The 23,671-nt window shown below is 43.7% G+C and overlaps 1 protein-coding gene across 13 annotated transcripts in view; it reads right to left on the minus strand.

Annotated features, from left to right (window-relative positions):
* LOC125971900 (unconventional myosin-XVIIIa) overlaps positions 1-23,671 on the minus strand; it is a 172,512-nt gene that overhangs the window by 13,591 nt on the left and 135,250 nt on the right. For 9 of the 13 annotated variants that reach the window (XM_049725041.2, XM_049725040.2, XM_049725039.2 and 6 more), the window contains 6 exons: positions 22,190-22,306; positions 14,046-14,129; positions 12,281-12,418; positions 4,516-4,701; positions 4,260-4,399; positions 3,358-3,402 (listed from right to left, as the gene is read on the minus strand). In XM_049725041.2, the coding sequence (XP_049580998.1) occupies positions 3,358-3,402; positions 4,260-4,399; positions 4,516-4,701; positions 12,281-12,418; positions 14,046-14,129; positions 22,190-22,306 (710 nt within the window). Of the gene's footprint in view, positions 1-574; positions 625-3,357; positions 3,403-4,259; positions 4,400-4,515; positions 4,702-12,280; positions 12,419-14,045; positions 14,130-22,189; positions 22,307-23,671 lie in introns of all 13 variants that reach the window. The other 4 variants (XM_049725045.2, XM_049725043.2, XM_049725038.2 and 1 more) reach the window with 2 other exon arrangements.

Genomic DNA, 23,671 nt, shown 5'->3' on the forward strand with positions numbered 1-23,671 from the left:
GGATATTGATGAGGTGCAACATCAAACCCAACGAACTTAAGACTGCTACAGCCAATTGATCGCTGTGGCGTTCGCTGTGCCATGACGGGGTCATGTATCTGGAGAAGTGTCGGAACCAACACCGGAGGGATCGGCGGAGGCGAAGATACCACCCTGCAATTCCAGAACCATTCCAGCCCCCTGATCCAGGCCTGACATGTCCCCACTGTGGTAGGACGTGTGGTTCCAGGGTCGGACTTCATAGTCATATAGCGTGGCATCGTCGCCAGCAGCGATAGCCACCGACCAGAGCAACAAAATGGAAGCTACGTCATGTTTGACTACGATGGACCGCCTAAGCAAGCAAGCAAGCAATCAGCGGGTAACACGGGACAGGTGGGAGCGATTAGCGCCGATTAGCATGCGCAGTTCCGTATTGGCGACGTGCGCCCATGAGGTCTAGCGCAGAGGGGATGTCAGACGGTCAGCAGGGCGAGAGCGGAGGCGTGACAGCCGTGCACGAAGGACAAATGCACCGCTGTAGAGAAAGAGTCGGACAGCGGCCGGCAAAAAGCAATCATAGCGCGGGGCGTGCCTCTGAGCAATGTCCTTCATTGAGGATGAGCCCGGGTGCGTGGCTGGCTGCTGCGCACGTAGGAAAAAAAGCATAAACAAATACATAAAGTTAGAAAAAAGTCAAATGTTATAACTTGAATTTATATATTTGTTGTGACGAGAAAATAAGTGAATATATTCCATTTGTATTTTTAGAATTCATTGGTCAAATAATCAGTGATCGTTTCTTTTGTATCGGCATCGACCTAAAAAAATTCATATTTATCGGGCCCTAGAACAAGCCACACTACAACCTGCAGTTGATTCAAAAGAAATCACTGTCGAATGCGACTCACTGAAACCACAAGGGTGTCACAAAACATTCTGCAATACATTCACTTCTAAAATGTGTTTTAAAAAATGTGCAGAATCTGAGGAGGGAAGTGTGTTGCATGCTGGGGATACAACACGTCGTCAATGGCATTCATGCATCTCAGCATGTGTGGGCATGCAATCAGCAGCGTTGTGCACCAGGATTATGAAGAGTCTTTTGAGCACTGTTGATGATGCATTATCCATTAAAGGAAAACCCTCTTCAGATGTATTATTCATCTCATTTTAAAATTACTATAGGCCCCTTTCCGCCAGACGTCGCCAAAAGCTTGGCGCACATCACTGAAACAAACAGACTGCAGACATACGTTGTGTGGATTGGACATTTTGTTTTTAGTGTGGCGGTATTACAATTTTGGAATAGTTTCAAACAATATCAACATTCTTATCTGTTGTGTGTGTACCTGTGTACAAATCTAACTGGTCAGGGATTGTGAAATAATAGCAAGGTGTTTGCTACTAGTGTTAGTGAGGACACAGCAACTCAAAAGTGGCCCTACAGTGCGGTCCCACCGAGATTGCCATCACAACAATTTGACATGATTCTCAGTTCCCTTTGTTGTAATATAACGAGCAAGAAAACAAACAAGCAGACAAGTTGGCTACGCTACTGCAAGTAGAGTTTGCTGTGAGGACGTACTTTTTTGATTATTTTTGCCATCCTTTACAGTTAGTCAGGTGTGTACTGTATTATGAACACCCCACTGTCTTGTCTGCATCGACAGACGAAATGATTCATCATCATTTGTTGTGTACAAACATGGAAAGGGGTCTATAAGGCTTTTTCTTTAGTTTAAATTGGTTACTTTGCAATCAGATGTCCAAACTTGTGGACATTGCTCCTTCCACCAAACAGTACAGTTCATTTGAGATCATCACAATACGTTCGAACAGTAAATAAATTCCATCATAGCATGCTGCAAGACGGCCTCTGTTCCCCAATGGTCAAGACAGTAATGAGCTTTAAACTGCAATGTGTAACTTTCCTGACTTTTTATTTTCAGTTGTTCTGTTTTTTTGCCTCCATGTCTTGTCTTAGGTTTATCGGTACTAAGTGGTGCGAAGAATAAACTAATTTATTATGACGACAGTACTTCAGGGGTGAGTTGGAGCCAGACCCGTCACCAGACCTCAATCTTTAGAAATGTTATCTTATTATTTATTATCAAATTATTATTACCCTATAAACATCTGCATGTGTGCATACATGCGTGGCTCTAATGCATCAATGAAAACACACGCACACGCTTCTAACCTGCACTGCGGCACGATCGGTGGTTACACATTAGATTCTAATAATGGAATAAATTGTTGCTATTGGTTGGCCCAAGTCTCATAATTTATAAGTCAAGGATTCAGGAATATATATATTTTATCCATCCATCCATTTTCTGAACCGCTTAGTCCCCACGGGGGTCGCGGGCGTGCTGGAGCCTATCCCAGCCGTCATCGGGCCGTAGGCGGGGGACACCCTGAACTGGTTGCCAGCCAATTGCAGGGCACACAGAGACAAACAACCATTCGCACTCGCACTCACACCTAGGGACAATTTGGAGTGATCAATCGGCGGCCTACCAAGCATGTTTTTGGGATGTGGGAGGAAACCGGAGTGCCCGGAGAAAACCCACGCGGGCTTGGGGAGAACATGCAAACTCCGCACAGGGAGGGCCGGAGGTGGAATCGAACCCGCACCCTCCTAACTGTGAGGCGGACGTGCTACCCAGTGCTCCACCGAGCCGCCTATAATAAAAATATATGAAATATAATATATTTCGGGGGATTTAGTTAGCCTGGCCCCCTAGGCTCCCTCTTGCCCCTGCCTAGGCTCTGTCTGGAGCCAATCCCAACTTGCGGGCGGGGTACACCATGGACTACTCATTAGTCACTAGTTGTAAAACAAGACATCTAGACAGGACGGGGGTCACCAATTCCGGTCTTCAAGGGCACCCATATATAATGTAGTTGTATTACTGGTCCAAAATATAGCTGATTTAAATAAACAGCTCATCAGCAATCTCTGTACAAGCAGGAAAACAATTCTGATCATTTCAATCAGGTCTATTGTAGGAGGGACATATCTAAAACATGGTGGATGGGTGCCCTGGAATTGGTGATCCCTGAGATAGGACATTTTATGTTCTTGTGCAGAATGCCTCCGGTCTTCAGCACCACTAATTGTGTCCTAGATCAATGTAAATTGAACTATACTGCAAGGTGGAAATGTTGGTTGAAACGTTAAAAACGTTTCAAATATCAAGACTAAAAAAGTTACATTTAGAGACAAAATGGTTTTGAATCCAGGGACATTTCTATATAGTTATGTGTTAAATGGGTATCCTTTAAGCACAGCTTCTCTGTGATCAAAGACTCTTGAATGCTGCATCATTCCCAGTGGTAAAAAGAAAAAAATGACAAGCTCAAGCTCCTCACGTTCTGTTCTTTCTTTTCTGATACTTTGTCACCATGTCTTGTAAACTGGTGGCAATGATGGGTGGACAAACAAAAAAAAAGACATAAAAAACAGACAAAAAGTCAAAGGAAAATATTCAATGTGAATGACGCTTAAAGTTCTTGATCGTGGTGGTTTGATGACCATTTTAAGGATAAACAACCTCAACTGGAAAGATGTGCGTTTATGGAGATGGACACAGCATGCTACCTTATCTGTGTTTTGTAACCTGAGTGAAGAAAAAGCCTTTCAGAGTGACAAATGAGTGATTTTCACTGTCAGCAGGCTTCACAGTGGAAGTGCATTTTTCTAGGCATGTAATTAACCACACAGAATCAATACAAATCATCTAACATTGATGGTTATATCATATACTATAACTGCTATATACGTAAATGGCTACACGAGATCCATGTAGACATGGAGCATGATTAATCTAAAAACATATAAATCGATATACACTTTATAGTCCTCTCACACATTGGAGACTGTTAAAATAAATTTTTGACATCAAACTAAAACTCACACATCTTGCTAAAATGTGAACTACATATATATATATATATATATATATATATATATATATATACACTTTCATAATTGTGTCCGAGCAGAGAAATCACAGGTAAAAACAAGTTGGCTGAATTATTACAAATTAGAGTATCGATGGCCTTCGGAAGAATAAGGTGTGGACACTCATACAAAACTGTTGTATGGCCTTTTACGGTAACAACATAGCAACATAATGAATGAATAAAGAGGGTTAGCGACTGATTCATTGGAAATATTTCTCATTTAGAAATATTGTACTCTCAACCCTAGTTCTATTTTCATTTTGTTTGCAAACAACCATGTGTCACTGTGTCATGTATTTGTTTTTTACCTATTAATAAGGTCTTCATTATCATCACTCTCCATCTCATCCTCAATGGCCGCTTGAAGGTCACCTATCCTTTTGAAGGCTAATTTGAGGTCTGCCTGTAAACTCTGGTTTGCAGCCTCCAAGCTCTCAATGTCCATTTCCTAGTAATGAAGAAAGTAGTTTATTAATTATTTGGATTTATAGTTGAACATGATTTCAAGTTCCAAGTCTTATTACTTGCTCATTGATTAGACAGTAATATCTATTGCATACTTACCAGCTCATGCTTTTTGCGGCTGGCCTCTCCTTCCTTTTTGGCTAGCTCATTAATCTCTTCTTTCATGTCACGAATCTGTCTCTGCAATCGTTTGCTCTGTTCTTTCTCCCGGATCTCACTGCTGCTGCGTTGGTCTCGCTCCTCTGTCAGTTTTTCCACATTTTCCTTGAGACGGGTTACAAGACTCTGAAAAAGGAGATGCGATTAGACCAGGTATGGGCAAACTACAGCCCGCGGGCCACATCCGGCCCACGGGACCGTTTAATCCGGCCCGCCAACCCTAAATAAATTGTATTATTAAACTTTTTTTTTTTTTTTTTTCTCGGTAATTTTGCCTGCAATGACTGCGTTTCCCCAGTAGATGGGGAACCACTTGCCTGCGCATTTACTACCGGAAGCCGTGTCAGAAAGCTCGGTGCACACTCACAAGTGCGTGTACGTACTCAATATAATGGCGCACTCGCGCTCTATTTGTATCAGTGCCGAATTTAGAGCATGGGCTGTGACGACAGCATTCTTGTAATTTGCGCGCCGAGCTTTCGGATACAGTTTTACGCTAAAGCCACCCACAAACCTTCCCCTGGAATCCTTCCATTAAAATGAGTCGCCCAAGGAAAAGCAAGGTGGACACTGAGTGCCGAGTGTTTAAAAAGAGTGGCCAATTTGGCTCGACGTACGCGACGTGACGTTCAGCCACATGAACATCAACATCAACCCGTCACAGATTGCCACAACAAATTTTACTCCAGACTATGACACACTAGCAAAAAAGGGAGACAAACAACACTGTTCCCACTGAAAATGAAGGGGAGGCTTTCAAGTTTGTTGTAAAAAAATGCATTTTGAATACGAGCTGTACAAATAGCAGGGATTGAAACTAGCGACCATTCTCATTTTCAAACAATGCAGGATGCTCAAGGACATTGATGCACCACCTGTTTGTGACTAATCTTAACCTGTAAAGTTCTTAAGGCTTACTTTAAGGAAGTGTTTCCTGTTTCCTCACCTCTGTTACCAGGTGTTTGTGAGTTAAAACTCTGCTCTGATTTTCAGATACACTCACCGTGTTGCCGTTTTGATTACTTTATTTAGATGTATGCTTTCACCGATTCTTCAAGATGATATATTTGGTCAGAATGTTTGCCGTTTGATGTGATCTCAAAAGATAAACATATTTCATTAATCTGACCTGCAGGCACTGAAGTGATGGAGACTGTTATTCATAATAACAGTGTCGTATTTTATGAGAATCACTGATAGCAGTTTTTTAGGGATGTTTTTTTTTTTTTTAAATGCTGTTAATAAATGCATTTGTTTTCAAAAAAGTTTTTTTGAATATCCATGCTTTACTACCTACTAAAGGCCCAAATCTTTTATGCAATGACCTTTACAGGTCGTTTATATTACTTCACACAAACACTACATCCATCTGCTCCTGGTTCGGCCCCCCGGTCAAAATTTAGAACCCAATTCGGCCCGCAAGTCAAAAAGTTTGCCCACCCCTGGATTAGACTCTACAACACTGTCCAAAATAGCCTCAAATTCACAGAGAGGTTATGATGGAATTTTGTTATTGTGTACAATTTGTACATTCAGTATGTACAGTAATGCAGGGGACTCACAGACTGTATGTAACCAGAAAGTTACTCCTTAAATTTACCCATTTACATTAAATTTCCTATTAATTTGGGTATGACTATAGTATGTCTTTTTGTAACTGGATTAACTGAATCCTGCTTTCACAAATTACTATGGTTGTTAATATATGAAAGCAGGATTCTATGATAGGATATTGTTTTTGGTGGTGAGTCGTCAAAAATAAAATGAGACTGAGAACAATTACCGTATTTTTCGGACTATAAATCGCAGTTTTTTTTGTAGTTTGGGTGAGATTTAATGATTTGAAATGGTATCATCTGAAAACGGCCTTCAAAATAAAGCACCATACCTTAAATCAAAGAACGGCTGAATAACATAAATAACATGGAGAATTCTTAACACATACTGTAAATATCTTTTTAGAACAGCTTTTATTATTATAACAGTTTTAATAACAAGGTACAAGTGTACATACTGTAAATATGTTTTTAGAACTCATTATTATAACGATTTTTCTATAACAAGTTATAACCCTTCTAAATGTGTTTTTAAATGAGTGGGCAACATTTGTGCCATAATTCCTCAATTTCAAAGTTTTATTTGGAATCTTTTTTTTTTTTTTAATTTGGAAAAACAAATCCGTGATGTAGTGAAAGTCAAGTCAAGTCAAGTTTATTTGTATAGCCCTATATCACAAGCAGTCTCAAAGGGCTTCACATAGACAAACGATTGACAATTATTCAAGCTCTGGAGCCCGAATAGAAAATGCTCTGGACCAGGGGTCACCAACACGGTGCCCGCGGGCACCAGGTCAACCGTGAGGACCGCATGAGTCACTCGCAGGACTGTTCTAAAATTAGCGGCACTTGTCAGTGCGCTGCATCTATTTATTTTACAGTCAAACCTCGGATTTCGAACGTCCTGGTTCTCGAACAAATTGTAATTCGAACAAAAAAATTGCCGGGAGGACCAGAGAAAACCCGACCGCGCGGCCCGGATGCCGACTGACTGATTGTATTTTCGTTACTTTGAGGATTGTATTAACCCCTAATCATGCCTCCAAAGAAAGCAAGTGGGAGCAGTAAAGCCATCCTAAAGCACAAAGACGCTCTTAAAGCAATGCAACAGTGAGCGCCCGGCGCGCTGCGGTTGCGCGATTGGAAAAAAATTAAGCTCCCTGCGCACTGAGGTTCAGTAAAATTTGGAAAAGTACATCAGGACTTTAGCGACGGCTCTGTCATAATAATGGGACATGCGCGGTACAGTTGCGCGGTCGGCGACGCACTACTGTTGCGCGTTCCACGGTGCGCTGCAGTTGTGCGATCGGACAAAATTAAACCCCCTGTGCACTTACTAGGTTCACTTAAATTTTGGAAAGTACATCAGGACTTTAAAAATATTGTCTAAATTTCAGCTACGGCTCTGTCACAATAATGCAACCAGCGCGGTGCAGTTGCGCGGTGGGCGACGCGCTACGGTTGCGTGTTCGGCGGTGCGCTGCAGTTGCGCGATCGGATAAATATGCGCAAATGAAAAAATGCTTAAAATAGTTTTTTTGTCTTTGAACGGATTAATTTTTTTTCCATTATTTGTAATGGGGAAAAATACATTCGGAATTCGACCGATTCGCTTCTCGAACCGCCTTCTGGGATGGATTGTGGTCAAAAACGAAGGTTTGACTGCATTTTTGCTATTCTTGTTAAAATCACACTTACATGTGAACTGGAAATGACAATAATAACAAATTGAGCAAATTGGCTATTTCAGAAGTCTGTGTCAAACTGGTAGCCCTTTGCCTTAATCAGTACCCAGGAAGGAGCTCTCGGTTTAAGAAAGGTTGGTGACCCCTACTCTAGACCCTGCAGACATTTTCTTGGCCCTCTGTGTCACTAAAAGACTAGCGTTTTGCGAACGAAGGTTACGAGACGGAACATAAGGAACAACTAGGTCGACGAGATATGAAGGAGCTCAGCCATGCAATATTTTATAGGTTAATAGAAGAACCTTGATGTCACATTTTAAATGGACCGGGAGCGAATGTAAGTTGGCTAATATAGGGTTAAGGTGATCAAATTTTCTTGTCCGTGAGAGCAGCCTTGCAGCAGCATTTTGTACTAACTGTAGAGTTTTGATGCTGGACTTAGGAAGACCAGAGAATAATGCATTACAGTAGTCCAGGTGCGACGTGATGAACGCATGTATAGTAGTTTCCGCATCACCGGTCGAGAGGATCGGACGAATCTTAGCAATATTACGAAGGTGAAAAAACGCAATTCTGGTTATATTCTTGATGTGCTTTTGAAAGGAGAGCGTTTGGTTAAATATTACCCCGAGATTAGTTACAAAATCGCTCTGAGTGATATTATGGTTATCTATAGTTATAGTGGTTTCCTTAAATAAGCGTTGATAACGAGTTGGACCAATTAACATCTCAGTTTTATCTGGGTTAAGACGAAGGAAGTTGAGAGACATCCATTGCTTGATCTCCGCAAGGCACGCCTCAAGATTACAACAGTCCCGCGGATCTGTCATCGATAACGGCATATATAATTGGGTGTCATCCGCATAACATTGAAAACTAATATTATACTTACGTATTATGTCCCCAAGCGAATCATATAAATCTTAAATAGAATTGGTCCGAGTACCGATCCCTGTGGGACACCACACGTAACATTATAGAGCTCAGAGGACGTATTGCCATGGACCACTCGGTGCGTCCTGTCTGATAGATAGGAATAGAACCAGCCTAGTGCTGACCCTGAAATACCAACAGAACTTTTAAGATGCTCTAATAAAATATCGATGTCTACAGTGTTGAAGGCAGCAGTAAGATCGAATAGTAACAATACCGATGAAGTGTTTGAATCCATAGCTATGAGGAGCTCATTAGTCACTTTAGCAAGTGCTGTCTCAGTGGAATGATTAGCTCTAAAACCAGACTGAAAAAATTCATATCGATTATTGGCGACATTGTAAACAAGCTGCTGCGCTACTACTTTTTCAAGAAGTTTTGCTATGAATGGGAGGTTTGAAACTGGCCTATAATTACTGACACAGTCCGTGTCAAGATTTGGTCGCTGAAGTAACGGTTTAATGATAGCGGTTTTAAAGGATGTTGGCACTATCCCAGAGTAGACAGACAGATTAATTATATTTAAGACGGACGGTCCTAAAATTTGAAATGATTCTTTAAATAGTTTGGCTGGAAGCAGGTCGAGTAAACATGTTGTTTGTTTAGCCGCACTAACCAATTGTGTAAGCCTTTCAAGGGACACGCTTTTAAAATTTTAGAGGGTTATTGCATGATCGTCAGCGGCGGTAATTGGCGGCCTCGACTGAGCGATTGGAATTGTCATCTTGATCTCATCCCTAATGGATTTAATTTTTCGAGCGAAAAATTTCATAAACTCGTCAGCTGAGTGGAAGGAGCTATCGGGAGTCGGCTGGCATAGTGTTAGCTTTTCCACTGTATCAAATAGGTATTTAGGATTGTTTTTATTGAGATTGTCTTCCTAAGTCCAGTATCAAAAGTCTACAGTTAGTGCAAAATGCCGCTGCGAGGCTGCTCTCACGGTCAAGAAAATTTGATCACATTACCCCAATATTAGCCAAATTACATTGGCTACTGGTCCATTTAAGATGTGACTTCAAGGTTCTTCTACTAACTTATGAATCACTGCATGGCTTAGCGGCTTCATATTTCGTCGACCTAGTCATTCCTTATGTTCCGTCTCGTAACCTTCGTTCACAAAACGCTAGTCTTTTAGTTACACCGAGGGCCAAGAAAATGTCTGCAGGGTCTAGAGCATTCTCTATTTGGGCTCCAGAGCTTTGGAATGCCCTACCAATGGATATTAGAACTACTACCTCAGTAGAAACATTTAAGACACGTTTAAAGACACATTTCTATGAGATGGCCTTTAACTAACTTGTAGTGGCCGATTTGGCCGGAGTTTGTTTTGTTCTCTCTGCCCAACCCCTCCCTGGCTGGGGAGGGGGTTAGGTGGCTCAAAAGCTGATAGCGGCTAGCTGGATTCTCGGGGACCAATTCAAGATGAAGAAACTGCAGCTCAACCTCCTTGAAGACACTGCCAGGACAATCGAGGGCACCTCCGACATCCATTTTTTCATTGATTTTCATATTATGTATTACTTGTGCCCTCTCTGCATCCATTACAACCTGGTGATCCTGAAAGGGGGATCCTTCCATCTGTGGTGATCGGAATTTGAGATGAGGGCGACACCCCCACCCTTTTTTCGAGGACGCGCCACATGCTCACAAAATTTGGAGGCGTTTTAACCAGGTCTCGCAAAGACCAAAAACGTTTAGATTATGTCCCGTGATGAGGTCATTAACAAGAACTGCTTTCGTATGAAGCGATCTAATATTCATAAAACCGAGTTTAAGATCAGGGGGTGTTTGAGAATATCTTTCGTTCTTCACATGTCCTGAGTGTTGTTGTTAGTCACCTAAATGTTGAACAGAGGCTGTGATTTACCGAAGTCAAATTCCTTGTTTGGCACGCTCAAACATGGCGAATAAAAAACTCTTGAATCTTGAAATGTAATTGGTCGATCAGGGTTCGTATCTATCGAAGAATATTTAAACGAAATGCGAGTAAGATTGTGTTCTCTAGGCCTGACATCACCTCTCAAATGTTCATTAGTGCGGTGGGACGATACGACCGTGAGAATTTGATAGTAAATATTTGGTACACATGTAATATTATCTGAAACAGGCACCGTTTCATCAGCGTTACCGGTCGGGGTGGAGTGATTGGATTTGTCTACTACCTCAGCAGAAAGTGTGTTCGTGTGTACTGTAGCACTATTCAAACTGTGACGCTCTAATCTACACAAGGAGCGATGTGCATGCTGGAAGTCTATCCTAGCACTAGTTAACTTTAACTTAGCATACTCCAAACCCATCCTAACAGGTGGTCTAAACTGCGATGAACGAACTGTGATGTAGCAAGGGACTACTGTAATTTGAACTGCAACTGACGACTAGTCCGACGTCAGCGGCGCACACGCGACGTTGTTTACATAAAGGATGAAGGATTCGATCGATGGATTTAATGACGTGGAGTTACAAAGATAGTTTGATAAAATTGTTGTTTATAATTATATGGGCCTGTGGAATACTTTGAACTGCAACTGATGACGAGTCCGACATGAGCGGCGCGGCGCACACGCGGCGTTGTTTCCATAAAGGACAGAGGAATTTGATCGTTGGATTTAATGATTTGGAGTGACACGGACGGTTTGATAAAATCTTTGTTTATATGATAGTTATTTGATATATACTTAATATATCGTTATATGGGTCTGTGGAATAATTTGAACTGCAACTGACGACGCGTCCGACGTCAGCGGCGCGCCGCACACGTGGCGTTGTTTACAGACAGGAGGACGAATTCGATCGATGGATTTAACGATTTGGAGTGACACAGATGGTTTGATAAACGTGTTATTTATGTTATAGTTATTTTAATAACTGTTAATGTTACAGCGGGCCTGTTCTCAGCTTCTCGTTTGTGTTTATGTCACGTTAGCATACCGTATTGTTTAGCCTGTTGTTGCTGGTTCATGTGTGTTCTTGGTGTTGGATTGTGTCAAACAAATTTCCCCCAAAATGCGACTTAAACTCCGCTGTGACTTATATATGTATATATTTTTCCTCTTTATTGTGCATTTTATGGCTGGTGCGACTTGTACTCCGGAGTGACTTTTAGTCCGAAAAATACAGTATTTTCTTTAGAAATCATATTGGTATGGAAAAAGGGTTAAATAAATCAAGTTCAGCATCCAAACATATTTTTCTTCCCTTTGAACACTCAGCCTGTCAGCGTATGAAGAAAACAAGTGGGAGTATGATGACCGGTTCACAATTATGCTTTTTGTGTCAGGCACAAAATAAAAGTAAGCGATTGACACAAGCTAAAGGTAAAACAGGGAAAATATCCAACAATGTTTGTGTTTAAATCAATTGGAGATATGTTCATGTATTGGTATTTACAGTATACTGTATGTCCATGACCAAGTTTCTTTTGTCATGCTAGCAGGCTAATAGCATGTTTCCCATTCCAAGAAGATACTGTGTAACCTCTTCACTCCCTCCACCAGCACCACAAACACAACTCCACTTGTCTTTTGCACTCACCTCTAAGCGTTTGACCTGGGTCTTCTCAAACTCCAGCTTAGTTTCAAATTCACGACTCTTGGCCTCCTGTCGGCTCACGAGGGATTTCTCCACCATGGACTGCTCTTGGAAGTCTAGTTGACTCTGGAGGGCTTGCATCTACAGCAACATAACCATGTTGATTACAACTCTCACAACTTCTTTTCATTAATTCACTAATATGCACACTTTTTAATTAACGACTCAACAAGGGGTTCTCCATGAATCTCATTCTTTGGCTAAGCAAGACATTGTATATAGAAATATTGCACTGGTCTACTCACAGCTTTGATAACAAAGTTAGATAGTCACTGGATTTCCTAAATTTCAATGAAAAGAAAATAGAATTCATGGTTTTCTGTGTACAAGCCAACCAGTTGACGTGGGCGTCCTATCTAAAACCAACAGTCTCTAACTTGAGTTTTAAATTGGACAGTGAATTTAAATTGGGCCGCCAAATTATTGCTGTTGTTAAATCCAGCTTCTTCCATCTTGGGCAGCTGGCTAAGGTAAAGACCTTCATTTCCCAATAGCATTTAGAAACAGTAATCCATGTCTTCATTACATCTTGGTTAGACTACTAGAATGTGCTTTATTTTGGCATCAGCTAGTCTCCCCATCAAGCATCTCCTGTTACTCCAAAATGCTCCTAACTGGAGGAATCACATAACCCCAATTGTTAATTGAAATCACTCCATCTTTACCTCTGAGCTTATCCACCTGCACGGTGCCTCAGCTCTGCAGAACAGATGCTACTGGAAGTGTCAAGGACTAAGCAGAGGGTCAGAGGGGATTGAGCCTTTTCTTTGTTGGTCCTTCCCTCTGGAATGACTTCCCCTTGAGAACTTGTTTCAAGACCCATTTTTATTCTTCGACCGTTACTGTTCTGCTATTGTATATTAATATAAAAAAATAATAAAGTGTTTCAATTTACTGTTTTTACTGTCTTTGTGGTAGTCCCATTGCTGTATGTGAAGTGCTTTGTTTCAGCTGCAGTTGTTCTAAAATGTGCTTTAGAAATAAATTTGTATTGTAGTTTTTGTACTCTTAGGATAGAACGGAAGTAGAACAGAAATGACTATTAACAGAGAAATGCCAACAGAATGCACTGAAAAAACAATATACTGCTATGCTGTTGTAAGTAGGAGTCAAGCGGTCAATCGGTCCATTCACATGCTTGTACTGCATAACCTTGACTTGTGAGTGCTTGAACTATCAAGTCTTCTGAGATTTACAATATATGTATATATACAATACATCTTTATTGATATCGCACTTTCACAACCGCTGTAGCTGGAACAAAGCGCCTTAAGGAACTTCAATGTGTGTGCAGACCTTTGACTTGTTTTCGTAACATTAGCCTACATTTTATTATTTTTCAAAAACATATTGGTATTTTTCTTCTTCCAAAAAAAATATGTTTTTCTTGTAATGGATTTTTATTCATTATTACAGGTAGAGTTGATTTGAGATATAAAGTGTTATGGGCATAATTAGGGAACAAATTAAACTTGCAAATCAAGGCACCACTGTAATGTCCAGTATACAGTTTATCCAGAAAACATTTGAACTAACACATCAATCTATTAACCTATTTGCTTGATTTCTGTTCACTAACAATTAAGTGAGGCGTCCAGGAAGAAATATTTGGTTTAACGTCTTTCCACTGAATTAACGTTCTATGTATTCACTGGCAATCTCTTTAAAAGTCAATGCTATACCTGAAGCAGAAAAATATTGCACATACCGTCTCATGCACTTCCTGCTTCTCTTTGAGGGTCTCTTCCAACTGTGCTTGAAGGTCACTGATCTGAGCCAAGTTCTGGGCAGACTGAAACCACAAAAACAGAGTATGATTTTAAAAGGGTTAACAAAACTATATAATAAATTATTGTAAGAACACAAGGACCCTACTAGTAGTCTGGAGAAAACATTAAAGTCCCAAAAAGTCCCAATGATCATCGTCACACACACATCTGGGTGTGGTGAAATTTGTCCTCTGCATTTAACCCATCCCCATGTGATTTTGATCCATCCCCTGGGGGAGAGGGGAGCAGTGAGCAGCAGCGGTGCCGCGCTCGGGAATCATTTGGTGATCTAACCCCCCCAATTCCAACCCTTAATACTGAGTGCCAAGCAGGGAGGCAATGGGTCCCATTTTTATAGTCTTTGGTATGACCCGGCCGGGGTTTGAACCCACAACCTTCCAGTCTCAGGGCGGACACTCTACTACTAGGCCACTGAGCTTTTTTAAAATACCGTATTTTTCGTATTTCGTATTTTTCGGACTATAGGTCGCGTTTTTGTTCCCATAGTTTGGGTGGTGGGGGGGGGCGACTTATACTGAGGAGCGACTTATATGTGATTTTTTTCATAAATTTTCAAAATAAAAAAAATAAAAAAGTTAAACCGCGATAAACGAACCGCGATGTAGCAAGGGATTACTGTAATTTGAATTTCAAGTGACGTCAGCAGCGCAGCGCGGCGCGGCGGTTGTTTACATAAAGGACAAAGATTCGATCACGGGATGACGATGATGACGAAGGGCCCCACGTACTACCGGCATCATTAGCGGCTTTGTTTGTAAGTGACACGGAGGACGAAGAGTTTGAAGGATTTAATGTTTTGGAGTGACACAGAACCCCTCCATGAGTCGTCACCTTATCGTGGTGGAGGGGTTTGCGTGCCCCTATGATCCTAGGAGCCATGTTGTCGGGGGCTTCATGCCCCTGGTAGGGTCACCCATGGCAAACGGGTCCTAGGTGAGGGGTCAGACAAAGCACGGCTCACCCAAGCCCCTTATGATGAAAAACACAAATGGACTTTGTTTTCCCTCGCCCGGACGCGGGTCACCAGGGCCTCCCTCTGGAGCCAGGCCTGGAGGCGGGGCTCGAAGGCGAGCGTCTGGTGGCCGGGCCTTCGCCCATGGGGCCCGGCCGGGCATAGCCCGAAATGGAAACGTGGGTCCCCCTTCCCATGGGCTCAGCACCTGTGAGAGGGGCCGAAGGGGTCGGGTGCAATATGAGCTGGGCGGCAGCCAAAGGCAGGGACCTTGGCGGTCTGATCCCCGGCTGCAGAAGCTGGCTCTTGGGACATGGAATGTCACCTCTCTGGCTGGAAAGGAGCCCGAGCTGGTGTGCGAGGCAGAAAAATTCCGACTAGATATAGTCGGACTAGCCTCCACGCACAGTTTGGGTTCCGGTACAAGCCCTCTCGAGAGGGGCTGGACTCTCTTCCACTCTGGAGTTGCCCACGGTGAGAGGCGTCGAGCAGGTGTGGGTATACTTATTGCCCCCCGGCTGGGCGCCTGCACATTGGGGTTCACCCCGGTGAACGAGAGGGTAGCCTCCCTCCGCCTTCGGGTGGGGGGGACGGGTCCTGACTGTTGTTTGTGTCTATGCACCAAACGGCAGCTCAGAGTACCCACCCTTCTTGGGGTCCCTGGAGGAAGTGCTGGAGAGCGCTCCTTCTGGGGACTCCATCGTTCTACTGGATGACTTCAATGCTCACGTGGGCAATGACAGTGAGACCTGGAAGGGCATGATTGGACCTGGAACGGCCCCCGCGATCTGAACCCGAGCGGTGTTCTATTGTTGGACTTCTGTGCTCGACACGGATTTTCAATAATGAACACCATGTTCAAGCATAAGGGTGTCCATGTGTGCACTTGGCACCATGACACCCTAGGCCGCAGTTTGATGATCGACTTTGTAGTCGTGTCGTCGGACTTGCGGCCGCATGTTTTGGACACTCGTGTGAAGCGGAGCTGTTCTTAAAGGCTCTGGAAGTTGTGGGCCTGTCATGGCTGACACGCCTCTACAACGTTGCGTGGACATCGGGGACAGTGCCTCTGGATTGGCAGACTGGGGTGGTAGTTCTCCTCTTTAAGAAGGGGGACCGGAGGGTGTGTTCCAATTACAGGGGAATCACACTCCTCAGCCTCCCTGGTAAGGTCTATTCAGGGGTGCTGGAGAGGAGGGTCCGTCGGGAGGTCGAACCTCGGATTCAGGAGGAGCAGTGTGGCTTTCGTCCTGGCCGTGGAACAGTGGACCAGCTCTATACCCTCGGCAGGATCCTCGAGGGTGCATGGGAGTTCGCCCAACCAGTCCACATGTGTTTTGTGGACTTGGAGAAGGCGTTCGACCGTGTCCCTCGGGAGGTTCTGTGGAGGGTGCTTCGGGAGTACGGAGTGCCGAGCCAACTGATAAGTCAAAGTCCCCTAAAGTCCCAATGATCATCGTCACACACACATCTGGGTGTGGTGAAATTTGTCCTCTGCATTTAACCCATCCCCATGTGATTTTGATCCATCCCCTGGGGGAGAGGGGAGCAGTGAGCAGCAGCGGTGCCGCGCTCGGGAATCATTTGGTGATCTAACCCCCCCAATTCCAACCACTGTTCAAGATGGCGGCGCGTGCACACGCAGCGGCCACTCTCTGTCCCGTTCGGTGTTTTGTGAGTGTTTACTGAGTGTTTGTTCGGCAGTTTTTTGTGTGTTCGTCTCGTGTGATACGTCGTGCTACTAGTGCGGCGGGCATGTTCTGCTCAACATCGGCGGAAGTGGGTTTTATGGCGTTCTGGGCTTTGGTGCGGAGAGATTAAGGGCACTCGGACTGCTTCGTCATGGAGCGACGCCGGACTGGCCTGCTCTTCCTCCCCCGGTTGGACTGCGTCGTGAGCTCGGACTGCTCTGTCCTGGAGCATTGTTGGGATGCGTCGGCAGCGGGGCTGCGAGGCAGCGGAAGAGGTGCCAGCGCGGAGATGTCGGGCCAGGCTTGCGGCCAACCCAGCTCGCCCAGCCGTGCCTTCCATTCTCCTGGCGTACGTTCGTTCGCGGGACGACAAGATGGGTTGCGTTCGCCTGATAGGATCCACGAACCGGACAGTGCGTGCCTGCTGTGTGCTCGTGTTCACAGTGGCCTGGTTGACTGTCATCTTACCGGACTCTGCTGTGCATCGCAAACGGCTAGCGTGCTATCACGCTTATTGTTCATTGATGTTGACTTCTTGTGTTATTTTTCCTGTGTTGTTTACTTGCATGTGCGTTGTGAACTCTGTCTTGTCACCCTGGGATAGTGAGAAACGTAATTTCGATCACTTTGTGTGTCTTGACATGCGGAGGAATTGACAATAAAGGAGACTTTGACTTTGACTTTGACTTAATGCTGAGTGCCAAGCAGGGAGGCAATGGGTCCCATTTTTATAGTCTTTGGTATGACCCGGCCGGGGTTTGAACCCACAACCTTCCAGTCTCAGGGCGGACACTCTACTACTAGGCCACTGAGCTGGGCGGTTCGGTCCCTGTATCACCGATGCCAAAGTGTGGTCCGCATTTCCGGCAGTAAGTCGGATTCGTTCCCAGTGAGGGTTGGACTCCGCCAAGGCTGCCCTTTGTCACCGATTCTGTTCATAATTTTTATGGACAGAATTTCTAGGCGCAGCCGAGGCGTTGAGGGGGTCCGGTTTGGGGACCTCAGCATCGCGTCTCTGCTTTTTGCAGATGACGTGGTGCTGTTGGCTTCTTCAGGCCGTGATCTCCAGCTCTCGCTGGAACGGTTCGCAGCCGAGTGTAAAGCGGTCGGGATGAGGGTCAGCACCTCCAAATCCGAGTCCATGGTGCTTGATCGGAAAAGGGTGGAATGCCCTCTCCGGATCGGGGATGAGATCCTGCCCCAAGTGGAGGAGTTCAAGTATCTTGGAGTCTTGTTCACGAGTGAGGGGAGGATGGAGCGTGAGATCGACAGGCGGATCGGTGCAGCGTCGGCAGTAATGCGGACCCTGTACCGGTCCGTTGTGGTGAAGAGAGAGCTGAGCCAAAAGGCAAAGCTCTCAAATTACCGGTCGATTTACGCTCCTACCCTCACCTATGGTCACGAGCTATGGGTCGTGACCGAAAGAACGAGATCCCGGATACAAGCGGCCGAAATGAGTTTTCTCCGCAGGATGTCCGGGCTCTCCCTTAGAGATAGGGTGAGAAGCTCGGTTGTCCGGGAGAGACTCGGAGTAGAGTCGCTACTCCTCCACGTTGAGAGGAGCCAGATGAGGTGGCTCGGGCATCTTATCAGGATGCCTCCTGGACGCCTCCCTGGGGAGGTGTTCCGGGCATGTCCCACCGGTAGGAGACCCCGGGGACGACCCAGGACACGCTGGAGAGACTATGTCTCTCAGCTGGCCTGGGAACGCCTTGAGATCCCCCGGGATGAGCTGGACGAAGTGGCTGGGGAGAGGGAAGTCTGGGAGTCCCTCCTAAAGCTGCTGCCCCCGCGACCCGACCCCGGATAAGCGGAAGAAGATGGATGGATGGATGGATGAGTGACACAGAAGGTTTGAAAAACTATTATGGCTTTTACGCACGCCCGGTCCTACTCTACGGAGCTCTCTTTCACCTCCGTGGATGGAAGTCGGGGGCCGGCGCTCGGCCGGGTGGCTGTCCGGGGAAGGTGGATGGGGCTCGGACATGGCTTTTACGCACGCCCGGTCCTACTGTACGGAGCTCTCTTTCACCTCCGTGGATGGAAGTCGGGGGACGGTGCTCGGTCGGGTGGCTTTCCGGGGACGGTGGATGGGGCTCGGACATGGCTTTTACGCACGCCCAGTCCTATTCTATGGAGCTCTCTTCCACCTCCGTGGCTGGAAGTGCCACACCGCCACACGCCTGGAAGTCGACGCCAGTGCTTGGGTCCTTGTACTTTGTTAATGCTACAATATAGTTATGTACTAGATCTGTGGAATAACAACGAGGCTGATGTCAGGGCGCACGCGCGGCGTTGACAAAGGACGACGAATTTGATCGAAGGATTTAATGATTTGGAGTGACACAGATGGTTTGATAATATTATTGCTTATATAATAGTTATTTGATATATAATTTATATATCGTTATATGGGCCTGTGGAATATTTTGAAGTGCAAGCGCCGCGCACCCATTGTTGACATAAAGGACGATCGATGGATTTAATGAATTGGAGTGACACAGATGGTTTTATAAACGTGTTATTTATGTAATAGTTATTTGAATAACTCAGAATGTTACATCAGGCCCGTTCTCAGCTCTTCGTTTCTGTTTATGTCACGTTAGCATACCTATCGTTTAGCTTGTTGTTGCTCGTTCATGTTGTGTTGGATTTTGTCGAATAAATTTCCCCCATAATGCGACTTATACTCCGGAGCGACTTATATATGGGTTTTTTTCACGTTATTGTGCATTTTATGGCTAATGCGACCTATATTCTGGAGTGACTTTTAGTCAGAAAAATACGGTAAATGTATTTCAACGTGACTGGGGTGTGAAATTTGCATCTCTGGGTGTTGGATTTGAGAAATTACATGATCTGATAACTTGCTTACTTGAATAAATGTGACACTGAATTTACTTCTTGATTCAGTAACGCATTGAATTGCGGAATGGTCTTGCATCAGGAAATTCAATTTTCGGCCAATGCAGTGTGTGGACATTATCGAGAGAGTCAGAAGGCTATCATGGCTGTGCCCAACAGCAGCTAGCATGATGTTCATTTTAGCAACACTTTGCAAAATCAACGTATTCCACTTTCTGTCATTTAATGGATGATTAAAATTATTCATTCATTTATTCACTTTCTGAACCGTTTATCCTCATCTACCAAAATTATTACATTTCAGCAGTGGCAGTTCAACACTGAATTACTCCCTGGTCATGGGGGTGTAGGAGATCTCTGAATTTTGAATTGCTGTATTGAGTCAGCTTCATATTTAATTTCAATGTTTTTTTAATAATGCATCTGGCCTAATTACCATATTTTTCGGACTATAAGTCGCATTTTTTTTTCATAGTTTGGGTGCGGGAAGACCTATACTCAGGAGCGACATATGTGAAATTATTTACAAATTTTTACTTGATCGTTAACACATTACTTACTAGTATAGTTGATCACTTCAAATATTTTCACTTTAAACCGCATGAGGGCGCACTATGGCTGTGGAATAATTGGAGCCTCACTGACAATGACTTCCATTCATTGACTTCCAGAGTCAGGAGATTTAATGATTTGAAATGGTATCATCTGAAAACGGCCTTCAAAATAACGCACCCTACCTCAATCAAAGCACGGCTGAATAACATAAATAACATGGAGAATTCTTAACACATACTTTAAATATCTTTTTAGAACAGCTTTTATTATTATAACAATTTTAATAAGGTACAAGTTTACATACTGTAAATATGTTTTTAGAACTGTTTTATTATTATAATGATTTTTCTATAACAAGTTATAACACTCTTAAAAGTGTTTTTAGAACTCTTATTAATATATATATATTTTTTAAAAAAGGTACAAGTGGATGCACCGCAATTGTGTGGGCACTCCCCGCCTTCTGCTGACGAGTGGGTAACATTTGTGCCATAATTCCTCATTTTAAAAGTTTTATTTGGAATCTTATTTTTTTTTAATTTGGAAAAACAAATCCGCGATGTAGTGAAACCGCGATGTAGCAAGGGATTACTGTAATATGAACTGCAACTGACGACGAGTCCGACGTCAGCGGCGCGCCGCACATGCGGCGTTGTTTACAGAATGGAGGACGAATTCGATCGACGGATTTAATGATTTGGTGTGACGGATGGTTTGATAAACATGTTATTTATGTTATAGTTATTTCAATAACTGTTAATGCTACATCAGGCCCGTTCTCAGCTCCTCGTTTGTGTTCATGTCACGTTAGCATACCGTATCGTTTAGCCTGTTGTTGCTGGTTCATGTCTGTTCTTGGTGTTGGATTTTGTCAAATACACTTCCCCCAAAATGCGACTTAAACTCCGGTTGAACTTACATATGTTTTTTTCCTCTTTATTGTGCATTTTATGGCTGGTGCGACTTGTACTCTGGAGCGACTTTTAGTCCAAAAAATACGGTATATGTAATATTAACAACAATTTTAATGAACCATCCGTGTCACTCCAAATCATTAAACCCATTGGAATATTCATCCTCTGTGTCAATAATAGCGCGCAACTGCACCGCGCTGGTAGCATTATTGTGACAGAGCGGTTGCTAAAATTTAGAAGATATTTTTAAAGTCCTAATGGACTTTCCAAAATTTAAGTGGACCTCAGTGCGCAGGGAGCTTAATTTGGTCCGATCGCACAACCTGGGCACTCACTGTCACATTGCTTTAGGAGCGTCTTTGTGTTTTAGGATGGCTTTACTGCTCCCACTTGCTTCCTTTGGAGGCATGATTAGAGTTGATGCAATCCTCAGAGTAACGAGAATGTAATAACGAACGGAGTCAGTTGGCATGCGGTTCCTCTCGGCTCATCTTGCGAGGTTCGACAACCGAATTTCGTCCGACATCCGAAGCAAAAAAAATCTAGAATTTTTTGTTCGAATACCGATTTGTTCAAGAACCAGGACGTTCCAAAACCAAGGCTCCACTGTATATGTTTTTTTTCATCTTTAGTGTGCATTTTATGGCTGATGCGACTTGTACTCCGGAGCGACTTTTAGTCCGAAAAATACGGTAGTTTGCTGATATGCTTGACCTTTTGAATTTCATTTATCAAGCACATTTCACCAATAAAAATGTAGATATAAAATCTTGTCTTCTTAGTGTATTAAACTGATTACAATGTTGTATTGTCCTAGAATTTAAAATCTTTATTTGGAGACCTTTATCAGAAATCAAATTCAATCAAATATCGAGTTATAATATATATCAATATATATAATCAAATTGTGACAACAATACACTATATTTTCATTTAATTTGCCCAACGCTCCCCCTCACTCACTCACTCACTCACTCACTCACTCACTCACTCACTCACTCACTCACTCACTCACTCACTCACTCACTCACTCAAACCCTTTCTATCCATCCATGGTGACTGTAATGCAGGCAAAAATAACAGACCTGAGCCACAGCAGCCTTGTGCTTCTTCATTAGCTCATTCAAATCTTCCTGGTCTTCCTCCATTTTTGTCTGCAAGTCATTCTTCTCCCTTTGCAGACGACTCAGCTGTTCTTCCAGCTGGAGTGGAAGAACAAACAGAAAAAGAATACACTTATAAGTATGTCAGAAAATAGTGAAAGCTTCATCTATGCCAGACGTCACCAACGTGGTATGCTTACATATTGTACCGTCTCGTGTCGACTGTGTATTCCAAGGGCATTAGTCAGTGAACTCACATGTATTAACAACCTAAACATACTTTTTGTATGCCCGTTGAAGCAGGAAGCGCACACATGGTTCCTAGTTGTGCTGGGAAACTGGGAAATTACATCATATAGCTCAGTGGAGTACAGTGGAGCCTTGTGTTAGGGTTTTTCAGATTATCCTTATTGTATGATTATGTTGGAATGCAACTGGTAATAAATAACCTACCTTGTCTCATCCTACACAAGGTCGTAAAACACCCCCTGACTAGCACAAGGGCTTCCTATTCAGTCTACTCTTGCCCCCACTCTTTCTCTTAATAAATATGTCCTTGCAGTTGGGAGGGTTTTCAGACTTCATTCCTGGAGCGAGTGAACTCTCCACCTGCAGGTGTCTAAAAGAACTTGCTTGTCTCCCGTGTGGTTCTTGCAAAATAAGTTGGAGTGAGCAAATCTCTAACATTTTGGTGCCGAAACCCGGGACCCCTCATACTCGCTATCTGTCTGACGAAGAAGAACGTGCTGCATTGTCGACAAGCCAGCGTCCATTAGGAGGACCTGGAGGAGAAAGTCCTGGGAGGAGAATTCTTCGCTGGGCCAGAATCTTAGGTCTGCCTTCGTCTGACAGAGATGGATTGATGGGACCCGGCAGTGCAACAAACCAGGGGACAAGTAAGTTAAAGGCCTGAAGTTGTGCGATTGTGTTGTTGTGAAACGCGTAAAATGTAGAGGTGCACGAGAGCCAGCTTGGGTTCAAGTCCCAGTGGAATGAACAGGCTAAGAAAAGCAGAGCTTCTTTTTTGTTCATCGAAGAGGTGCGTAGACTCTTCTTTGTCTGTTCTTCCGAGCTGAGGGATCTGGCTTGGGTTAGAGTCCCAGTGGAAGGAACGTGCTAAGAAACACAGAGCTTCTTTTTTTGTTAATCAAAGAAGGGCGTAGATTTTTCTTTGTATGTTTTTCCAAACCAAAGAACAGCTTGGGTTCAAGTCCCAGTGGAAGAAACGGGCTAAGAAAAACAGAGCTGCTTTTTCTTAATTGAAGAAGGGCGTAGATTTTTTCTTTTGTCCGTTTTTCCAAAGCTGTTTGGGAGGGTTTTACACCCATCCCTGGATAGGCCTAAAAAAGCGCTGGAGTTTGTGTGATTGAGTGTGTGACTAGTAGGATAAATTGACTAAAAAGCAGTTCTATCGTTGATCCACGGCAATAAAACAGGCTAGTAATGTGTTGAAAGGTCAATTTA

Source organism: Syngnathus scovelli, chromosome 7 (genome assembly GCF_024217435.2).
Source record: "Syngnathus scovelli strain Florida chromosome 7, RoL_Ssco_1.2, whole genome shotgun sequence".
In the NCBI taxonomy this organism is placed as follows: Eukaryota; Metazoa; Chordata; class Actinopteri; order Syngnathiformes; family Syngnathidae; genus Syngnathus; species Syngnathus scovelli.